Raw genomic sequence first — 11,784 nt, forward strand, 5'->3', positions numbered from 1 at the left:
AAAAGGCGTGTTATCAGTGTTGACAAACAACCCTTTGGGGATCCCATGGTACAATTTGTACCATACGGGGTGTATCATGGTACATTGCGTTATAACTCTCCTATTTGAGCTTTTTCGTCCGGTTTTTTTCAAGTCCAGAGGCATTGTAGAAGACATTACGTATGGTTTCACACCTTCCTGCGTCGAGACATAGGAGGTGATGACGTCATAAGTCTAAAATTTATATTTTCGTCTAATACTTCTTTTGGGGGGGGGGTATGTAAAGTATTTTTGGCGGGCTTATTTTTGCACGTAGAAGATTGACATTTTGCACAAACATGCAGTCCACCGAGTAGTATTTACCAGATTTTTTTTCAGATTTCTGCGTTAAAACAGGGGGGATCCAGAGGGTAAAAAGTTGAAAAAAGGGATATTTTTACCCAAAAATCTTGTTTTTCCTCATTTTCCCGCCTTTGATACGTGATGGAGACAAGTGAATGGTACCGCCTGAAAGGCAGTTCTATTCTGAAGAGAATGATGTGCGACACATGGCCCTAGGGTAATTAGGGAAGTGTCAGGGAATTTTTACCAAAATATACTTCTGTATAGGGGAATTTTGGACATTTCCGGTATTATTTTTTGCGGGCTTATTTTTGCACGTAGAAGATTGAAATTGTGCACAAACATTTAGTCCACCGAGTCGTATCTACCACATGTTTTTCAGATTTCTGCGTTAAAACAGGGGGGTACAGAGGAGCTATAGGACTGTATTAATTGCCTATTTCATTTAATGATCTTTTTGATTAGAAGTCAAATATACTATATATATTAAATAGGCTTAACCTCCTCATCAATAAATAGAGATGTAAAGGAATAATCATACTACATCCACAAAATGTCAATATCAAGCAGCGGCTTCAAATCCAAAGTGGTCGAAATTTTCCCTTTGACATTTTTCCCGCTCCTGGTATATGGTATGAGCATGCAAATGGTATCATTAGAAAGCCAGCTTTATTTTGAAGAGAATGAGGTATGAACCATGATCCTAGGATAAATAGTGACGATGCAGTAGCTGCTTGACAAAGTCTAAAAAATAGCCCAAAAAACCATTTGCCGGAAAGGGATAAGGGAGATTTGAGGCTCTAAAGTTGAGAAATTAAGGGGTTTATACAATGAAACGAATAAATGTATAACAACGACAAGACTGCAGAAGGAACATGTGTACATAAGGGAGTAAACTACAGCATGAACAACAATTAATGACCAAAGGGCTTGATACGTCATATCGAGAGTGCGACTAGGGCAAGAAATGTACGTATTTTGCCATGCTATCTGTGGCTTTTCTGTTGCATGTATTGGTGTATTATGTTAAATTATTTTGCGCCTGTACATTGCTGCTAACCTGAATGCAGTGGTTTTATCTTCATCGTTGTCTCACATGCTAATGTTTCCTACATTATCGACTGACACCTATCACAGATCATTAATCTTTGCGAATAGAAAGATGTACTTTCCTGCCACAGATTTGTTACCTTTCGTGCCACAGCTTTTCTATCTTCTTTTTAGGTGTTACGATATCATTTCTGTGGTTTGGAAGGCATCAGGATTATATGCAGTGTTGCAACTCCAAGACAGTTCGTTTTCTAGCTCTCGGAGATGGTTTGAGATATCAATTCCACACAAACTCCATTGGAATAGCTGCGCTATAGGAAGACTTTGCTGTTCACATTTCCGCATTCTTCTTCTTTTTTCTACGGCAACTCTAACATGCGCCTTGTTTTTGGGCGAATCCTGTATCAAACCCGTTAGTCACTGGATGCTGTACGTGTTGTAGTTTACTCCCTCCTGCACATTTGTTCCTTTTGCAGTCTTGTTGTTGTTGAACATTTATTCGTTTATCTGTACGGACGCAATAATTTCTCAACTTTAGAGCCTCATATCTCCTTTATTTGGCAACACTGATAACACATCTTTTTGCTTATATTCTTTCATATTTAGTGCCAATTGTTTTAATGCCATAAAATGATATATGTTGTATTAAAAAACTATAAGTCTGTGTTGAGATTTCAACATTGCTTGTATGACACTACTGCCGTGTTCTTGGTCACATATCCCCTCTCATAAGTATCAGGGTATCTGCATACAATTTTCATTTTTTGCCTTTTTCCTTCGCTTTTGGAGTATAACTCGGCACAGCCTCACCCAATCACTGTTGGTATATGTATTTTACATAGCGGGTAAACAAGCACTTTCCGCACCGATTGACTATCATTACGATAATTAGCGATTCACAATTAGGCAGGGTACCAATTTTCATAAATATCGAGGTGTCACGGTTTCCATACGTCCCTTGTTAGTACCAAGCAGAATACAGTTGTAAGAAGTTTATAGCTTAAAAATTGTTGCTTCTGTTTTAGATAACTCACATGGTTGGAGTTATAACACATCATATTTATCGACTTTTCTCTGATTTTTGAGTTTTGGTATTGAGGCCCTTTCTAATTTTATTTAATTGTCCTCTTTTTTCATCTCGTTGACATCACGAAGTAATTAATACCAGTTTGATGTAAATAAATTCAATTCAATTTCTTTTTCGTACCTGCCCCCTCCCCTTCTAATGGTGACACCATTGCCTTGGCTTGTCGTTGCGTGTGATCCTTCTTCATATCCTTCATTCTGGCCGTCCCTTCTATTCTCCTTGGTCCAGGATACATCAAACCACATGCACTTACCTTAATTGTCGTCCAACGTTGCAACGTTGTATGTTTCTTTAATGTTGGGCGCTATACCAGTGTAGAGCCCAAACGGTTGGTCCAACTCCGAAAATTCCAACATTTTAGATTGAAAACACATACTTTCCAACAACATTGCTCTTTTACCATTTTTTTCGTATCTTCAATATATACCGAGATGGCCTATGTAAACGGACTTATGGGACACCCTATATATATATAGTCAGTAGCGTCCTTTGAGCTTCATCGGCTCCTCGTTGTTGTTGCAAAGCACTATTGTTACATTCGTCATTCCATGCACTCGAATCAATAATTGACCGCAATTACAATTCTTTTCTGAATACAGAAGTAGAAAATTCTTAAGTAAGAAAGTAATAATGAATGGGAGTTTGAACAAGTGAATCCCAACAGAAGGGACTTAAACCTATTTGCCCATGTGAATAACGGACAGACTCCCAAACTTGTCTGAAAAATGGATCCTTTATAGGGAGAAAAGTAAGAATTGAAACGGTGAAAGATGAATATATTAAGAACTAAACTATATTTTATGATTCTAAAATAAAGGAGAAAAACAAGACCATATAAAGTAATTTCGTATACTTTATTTTAAGAAGAAACATGGGCGTTACTTCAAAACGATGAAAGAAAAATGAAGAAGCTTTCGAAATATGGGTGTGGAGCAGGGTGGAGAGAATTAGCTAGGACTAACTTAAAACGAATGAAAAAATGCTAGTAATAATCTACGGTAATACTACCAGCAGAGAAAAGAACAATTTTAGATGTAGGTCTAAAAAGGAAGAGAAACTGCTGAGAACATCGGCAGAAATAGAACTGAATAGAATAGACTAGAATCATGAGAAATGTGTTAGAAGATACGATGACAGGAAAAAAGTGGGAGAGAAGAAATAGGCTTCAAGTCATGGATCATATTAAAACCTAAGTCTGCTAATAAGCTAGCTGAAGACCATGGTACATGGAAATGTCACAGTTTCCGGCAAGAGATTCGCTAATAATTGCAGTATTATATATACCTATGATTATCTATTTAAATAAAAATGAAAGTGACTATGTTTGTGACAACATACCTCTTGAACTATCCAACCTATGTCGATCAAAGTTTCGACATAGATGAAGTTCAAGCCTGGGATAGTTTTATTTCATTTTGATGGTGCAGCTTGGGGAGGGGGAGAAGGAGATTTATAAAAATGATCGAAAGTGACCGATATTAGTGTTTAATCCATTATTTTCTGGGTTGCTGAAATGGACAGTGACACTTCTGATGGCGTTTAAATCCAAATTCAGCCCCACAATCTGGGGCGAGGATAGAAAAAGACCAATATCACATAGCTCTTTAGTAATAGCAAAAAGTGGCTGACGAACGGAACATATTACTGACTTTCCTTATTTCAACCCAGCAAAGCGGATAATTGACGGTAGTTATTATTGTAGTAAGAACATTTTTTGAGAATACTTATATCTCAATATCATTTTCGCGAGTTCAACATTTTACTAGGTGAGAACACCTAATCTTGTGGAACATTATTAGGTAATGTGATGTAGTCTGTGAAACATTATGCATTTAAACATTTTTTTTAAACAAGAAGAGTTTTTACTTTAATTTAAATTAATTTCTATTCGAAATCGGCATCATACACTTTAAAGGCATTATGGTACTAAACAATCGGCGATATAGTTTTTTTTTCTTGAACTAGCATCCCTAATCAGCATAGAGGGTATATGAGAAAGTGAACCAACCGTTTAAGGTGGAATCCGAGTCACCGTAATTGCGCTGGATGTTGTTCCATTGGGAATCAAACCCGGCACCACGTCCAACAAAAGCGCACGCGATGACTATTAAATCTGCAAGAATACTATGGTAGGTCTGTAAGATCATATGATTTGCAGAGTTTACAAAGGTAGTACAAGGCAAAATACAACTTGAGAATCTAGCTTCGAAGTTAATGACATGTCTTGCATCAAGAAATTAATTTGGGTCAGTAGTGTATTAAGTAAGTGATATTTGAGATGACAATAAACGACACTACTCACTCAAAGCTTTGATGAAAGAACTTCATTACGGTAGTATCTGTACACGCATAAAGAGCGATATGGTTGTTAGAGACTAGAGTATCACGTTGTTTTTCTTTTTTTTTTTCTGTATTCTGACCAGCACCACACACTTCCTGTTTGTTCCTAGGATGTTCTACCCACGCGCTGAAGATATGAATGAGAGGAGAGAAAAAAATATATGTATCGAACAAATCTCTCAGTTAATGTTACCATTAGAGCCATCTATCGGGAAACTTCTAAACCTGAGCGTGCGCACGAGTACGTGTGGGTGTGCTTTAAGAAGTTAACTCAAGCTAGAGCGCATGCCTGTCCATCGAAGGAGAGTTCTACAAAGTATTTGGTATTCGGTGTTTTTGCTTTAGTGCGCGGTTTGAACGGTGCACAAAATGATCGGGTAAGCACAACGTTCTACCAATAAACTATTGATGTTGTGAACTTTCGCCGCTGTATACGCACATAAAAGGAACTGAATGTGATCTTTTATTCCTTCTTTTTAAAAATTTATAAACGGTTGCTTATTTGCGATCTTATCCCAATCTGTAAATCGTTATAATTTTGTATACTAGACTTTCCTTGTTTTAAAAGAAAAGAAAAGGGAAATCTCTTTAATTAGGATTAAATATTTTAAGTGTCACGTTTTTAAAAAATATTAAACTGTGTAGAGAAGAAAAAGAACATTGAAAATGCTAATTTTTAGAAACTCTCAGTTAAGTAACTTTTGCTCCCTCTCATACGAAAATTTCTCTTCCAAAGTGTAAATACTTACTTGTTGTGTGCTTCGAAACAATCAGTATATATACGTACATATGTACTTTCCAAAACTTGTGTGTGATTGAACACCCGTCCGACATATGCTTAGTGTACATAATTCGTTACTTTTATCAAATAACTACTAAAATATATAAGTGAAAAAGTGTTCTTTTATGAAGAAAACAAAAGGAAAAGAAAAGAAACAAAAAGTTTTTTTAAGTAGAAAGTGAATATTAACTAAGTGAAGTGAACAGTATCTCGATATGTGTTTATGAAATAATATTAATGAGTGCGAAACTTTGTTTATGTCAGTATTGAATCTAACGTAGAAAAGTACTTATTTGCTGAATTTGTCGCCGTATATAAAGTATTATTTCTTGCTTTTCTTTTCTCAAATGTGTGGTGCGTGGATATGAGAACGAAGAAATGTCTATTGTGCCATTTTTCTGCCAATGATCAAATGTTGGGCACATACAACGTTCATTCAATGTCATGACAAAATCTGTGCATGTGAATCCCTGTAGAACTTCGGCGTTTTCTCTCATCTCTTTAAGTGAATTTGAGAAAATCCTCATGGATCCTAATTCTTCAAAATTTTTCAACGGTTCCTATCATGGGATGATTGCGTTCAACCTAACCGAGGCGATAAAAATTATGGAAGAGTCCCAAAACAAAAGAACTTTAGGCCCTGTTACGGAAGTGATTCTTATCCTCATATATTGTGTGTTAATGGCGATTGGTTTATCGTCAAATATACTGGTAAGCTTTGTGGTGGCTCGTCGAACTCAGATGCATACTCCCAGAAACTTATACATTGTTAACTTAACTGTTTCAGATATAACGTTATGTGTTCTGTGTATGCCTTTTACGCTAGTTGAACTTTTGTCCCATAGATGGACATTAGGACGTGCATTGTGTAAACTGGTACCGATGGTTCAAGGGACCAATATTCTGGTATCTATTGGCACTATTACTGTTATTGCCTTAGACAGGTATTTTACTATTGTCAAACATTCTAGTGATGGTACTAACAGGCGCCGTATCATTATATCCATAGTGCTAACATGGACGGTGTCATTTCTAGCCACACTACCACTATTTTTCTTCAAAGATGTCGTCCAAATAACGTTTGAAGAAATACATCTATATGACACGTGTATAGAAACATGGCCCAATCCAGCTGCTAAATTATCATTCACTGTTTTTGTAATGTTTGTTCAATATGTTATTCCTATTATTGTTATAATTAATGTGCATTGTAAAATAGCGTCATACCTGACGCTACATGCTAAGACACAGCGTGACGTTAAACGTGCTCACAAGGAAATGGAACGCAACAAAAAGACTACTTATCTTTTGTCTTGTATTTCTGTTGTCTTCGCTGTGAGTTGGTTACCGTTGCATATTTTCACTGTCTTTGCTGACGCCAGTCCAGAATTTATGTCTGCAGAAAACCAATATTTAGTATTTGCTCTTTGCCATATTGTTGCTATGACATCATCATTTACTAACCCTATTATATATGGTTGGCTCAATACAAACATTCGTAAAGAATTCCTCCAGTTGTTGCCCTTGTGGTTACGGTCCAGCAGTTCCTGCTTGTCAGCTCCTAATCAAAATGTCTCTGCCGCAGACGAGACGACCAAACATACTCGGAAAGAAAGCGTAACTCTTTTGTTAATTCCTAACAAGCGTGGGAATAACCACAATCCACAACATCGACAGCAACCAGCTGTTTCACAAGTAACTCAGCAAACTGTAGTGGCAACATTGTGAGCAACTTTGCTGATAAGATAACCATAATAAAAAAGTATACAAAACCTAACAGATGAAACATTACAACTTGTTTCTTGTACGTAATTCGACAGATTACAATGGTAACAATAAAACCATTTAAATAAACTAAAATGTTTATTATAAGCTGAACATATGAAAAGAAAAATGGTTTGCTTGAAACAACTTGATAGACAGTAAAGAATACAGTATATTCATAAATTACGAGTGATATTTTGGTTAGATAAAAAGAAAGTGCATTCTATTGAAAATGAAATTATCAATTCATCACTTAATTATGTAAGAGTTTCAAACTAAAAATTGCAGTTATAAAAGACCAAGCTGTTGACTCTTTCTGCCAAATATACAATTTAATTTTCTTCTTGTAACAGCACATTATTATTGATCAAATAAAAATTAAATATGTTTTCGTCCAAAATCAATAAAGTTTATAGAGAAAAAAATAATATACATAGTGTTTGAAAATATATTCCAGAGAAAAATATGAATCAATACATTTTTTAATTATTTCGGTAGAAACATATCTATACATGAAGAAATTTTTCTTCACATAATTTAGAAATCATTGTGTGCAGTAGTTTTTTAAAGGTCGATGTTGATACATATTTCTTTTTCTCTCCCAGCTAGAAATTCAAGTTTGGAAGACCTGAAGTTCGATTCCTGTTCTCTACTTCTGAGTGTAATATAGCATCGTAACATGAATTTTTCGTATGATATGAATCTCACGCTAAAAATATAGTTTCATGTCTCTTGTATCACCAATGTTAAAAAGGATATCAAACAAGAACTAAAGAAATAGATGTGTTTTCATTAAGGTACACTCAAAACACAAAGCTTAACGAATACATTACTCCCTAGCAGGATACGTAACAATCACAGTTGAAAATGAAATGAAATCTTTGAGTTTAACGTCCCACGATTTGTCTGTTAGGTTAAGGGGAACGATGATTAAAGCAAGTGAATGATGATGAAAGCATTGGTGGGGATGAGAACGTAAGAGGAAACGGAAGTACCCCGAGATAAACCATGAGCACGATGTTGTTCACCACAAACTCACTTAGCCGAAGATCGAACCAAGGTCCCCACGCACCAGAGCTAAACGCTCAACCACTGAGTCACTGTACCTCCGAAAAATCACAGCTAAAGTAGGTGTGCAGAGGCAGCTTTATATAAAACCAGAAAACTTCTGACTGGAATGCATTGACGTAACGAGCTTACATATTTCAATTTCCATAATTATTAAAACATGTGGAATTAGGGATACGAGCCACTGACATATAGAGAATAACAGAATACTAAAAAAATTGAAGAGGTAATTACATATACATTACTAAAATTTATGATTAATTTGCGAACTTTTGACAAAAGAGTCTCTTTATTCAGTCTCAGTAACTTATTAGAATTCTGGGATTTTATTCCAAAAATATTAAGTGTCGGTAAATTCTCGCTCACACACACAAGATTTCTCACCGTGATCCCTGCCAATCTTTTCACTAATCTTCCCTTCTCTGTTTTTCTCACACATCTCTTTGTCTACCTTGTTATCATTCCTTTTTCTTTTATATTCACAATTGTAATACAGAGATTGAATTTAATTAATGATTATGCGTATAACACATTTCCAAAATCGTTACTCTACACCTTAAGAAGTTTAATTTGAAATAAAATACATTATTTTTTTTCATTTGTTTGTGATTTGCTGTTTCGTTTCGGCTTCCAAGTTATATGAGACTTGAGTTTAACGTTAAGATCAGAACTGCGCTACACACATTGAACAAAAGCCGGTCCTCCGTAAGACGAGAATACTAGCTATTCAGCCAAGAAGGGAGATGAAATAGACTAATTAATGTTATATGATCCTTTAACATATATATTCTCTAACATTTTTTAAAAATTGATTCTTTAATTTCAGTATATTTCTCAATTTTTTATTACTTTATTTACACAGTATTTCTATAGATTAATGTCTCTCTCAACATATGATTCATAAAAAACAATGAAATCTTTAATTTTTATGCCTCACGTTTATGCCGACTGGGCTAAAGTAGACGGTGATTATAAGAAATGAATAAAATGGTGGAATGAAGAAACTGCGAGGAAATGGAAAAACACCGAGAAAACCCACGCACACGTATTTTTTTCACCACACAGTTTACTTGACTCAAGCTGGGATCGAACCAAGGACCCCTTCCCCAAAGTGGAACGCTCAATCAGTGAGCCACCGCGGCTCATGCGATTAATAATTCAAATGAAAAATATTTAATGAATTTGTCAGAACAACTTCTAGATACGCATGTTTTCTTTCACTTTGGCGACTTGGACATTACCGATTTTCTCTTTACTTAGTGATTGATAGCTTTCTTAAAAATTTGTTTATATATGATCTGGCGGAAACTGAAGATGCGTGCACGAAACTTGAGTGGATTTTAGTGACGCAAAACGGAATAACGTTGAATTTCTCAAATAAAAGTAAGAAATGTTTACTTTAAGTGTCTATACGTATGGAATGATAACAGTAAATATTTCAAAAGAATCCAATTGTAAATATAAACAGGTACGTAAAAATATCTAAAAGGCCGTAGTTGGGTAAGTAAAGAGTAAAGTGTGTTTGCATGAATGGGTCATGATAGTTTTTTAAATGAGCAATTTCTGTATAACTTTAAAGTAACTATATAATTTTAACTATAAATATTAATTTTGAAACATTCATATTTTCCGAGAACAAATAAGTTTTCAGTTTTATTAAGAATAAGCTTTGCCTCAGATGCGACAGTACCGAAACTAGTAACACATTGCTGTATTATAAAGTTTTTAAAGGTCAAGTTAGTTGGAACATTTTTCGGGATCATTGATGTAATCTGTAGTTGCAAAATATGAGGAAAACATTCTTAAAATTAAATAGAAAAATTTTCACGTACCAACTTATAATTATTCTTGTTAATATATAATTGGTTCAAAGAGTAGAAAAAGCATAAATATTTCTCTAGTACGTGGGGTCCCGGATTCGATTCTAGTTCACATTAAGCTGGTTTTAGTGGTGGACAAACACCGTTTGCGTTGATTTTCTCAGAATTCTTCCACTTTCTTATTTCCACCATTTTCATTCATTATCATCGTCAACACCACATCTCTTATCCTCGAAGTGGACTCGTGTGACGACAAACTAAAAGAAAATCATAAATATGTCAAAAGTATCATATTAAATCGTACCGAATATGATATATATATATACTGTCATGTGGAAAATTACTTTTTAAAAAATGTTCACATGTATTAACAGTCAGTACCCTGGAAAGGAGAAAGAAAGTGTAGATTTAAAGCGAATAAACGACCGTGACTTTAAAGTGACATATTCCAGCGAGTTCAATGTTGAGAATTTCTGGGGGTTCTGGCCACTCACATTCCTGTTCTTATGGCCATAATAGGGTTTATAAGAACTATACCGCTACAGACGTGATATGGAGGATTTAACTGTAAGACAATGAACTCAGGAGTATGAATTGTTTCCAGTAACAGAGCAACGTGTTCAACAATATCACAGAATTTGTCGTAAGCACATTAGTTGCGAAGATCTTTCATAATACGTAATGAAAATGAATCACGCTTTAATCGTGCAACGGTACCAATGCACCGATCTAGTTTAAGTGGCTGTATTAACTGTTATAATGCAGATTCTTACTTGGAGATCATTTATTTATGAATAACATCAAATCTACGTGATTGAAGATTCGATAAGGGGAGAGAAGGGTACGGTAGCTCCGTAGTAAAGAGCTCACCTCTGGTGCAATGGGTCCCTAGTTCGAGTTGAGAGCTTATATTGGATGACACTATGTTTCTCAGGATTCTCCTGCTTTTTCGTGTCTTTCATTCCCCCCTATCATTCTACCAATTCTTTCGTATTCATTCGCTATCTTTAATCACCCATCTGCTTTGGTCTACAGATCATAATAGTGGGACGTAAACATACGGATTGCATTTCATTGATTTTTTTTTAAGTTTCAACGTAAGATTTCTGCTTGGGTTATGTGTAGCATCCTCTAAACAAATTTAAGAATTCCAAATATTGCAGGGAAATATATACGAGAAGTACAATTTGATGCAAAAATGACAATTTTCTCCAAATATATAGTATTTATCTTCTATATTTTGATCTTTTTTTTATCGAGAGTGGCCAAAAGTTACTTTAATAAGCCTTTAGACATTTTATAATATATGACACGATTCGTAGCATGTAACATTAGATTCAGATCAATAATGTATTTTTTGTCGGATGAAGTTTTTCATTCCTTTTCAATAGAAAAAATACCGAAGTTATATGAGAAGGCAAACCTACAGTTTAAGGCGGAATCCAAACCACCGTAATGCGTTCAATTCTCTCTGACCGGGAATCGGACCCAATACCCCGTGAACCAAAACCTGATAAAATATAACATTTCAGTTTGAAAATACAAAGTTTTCA

The 11,784-nt window shown here is 35.2% G+C and overlaps 1 protein-coding gene across 1 annotated transcript; it reads left to right on the forward strand.

Annotated features, from left to right (window-relative positions):
* The first annotated feature begins 5,155 nt into the window (after nt 1-5,155).
* LOC145665806 (neuropeptide Y receptor type 2-like) lies at nt 5,156-7,800 on the forward strand. Its single transcript, XM_081732920.1, has one exon. The coding sequence runs from the start codon at nt 6,024-6,026 to the stop codon at nt 7,305-7,307; it is 1,284 nt and encodes a 427-aa protein (XP_081589046.1). The 5' UTR covers nt 5,156-6,023; the 3' UTR covers nt 7,308-7,800.
* The last annotated feature ends 3,984 nt before the right edge of the window (nt 7,801-11,784 follow it).

This window comes from Thermobia domestica, chromosome 12 (assembly GCF_964235325.1).
Source record: "Thermobia domestica chromosome 12, izTheDome1.hap1.1, whole genome shotgun sequence".
In the NCBI taxonomy this organism is placed as follows: Eukaryota; Metazoa; Arthropoda; class Insecta; order Zygentoma; family Lepismatidae; genus Thermobia; species Thermobia domestica.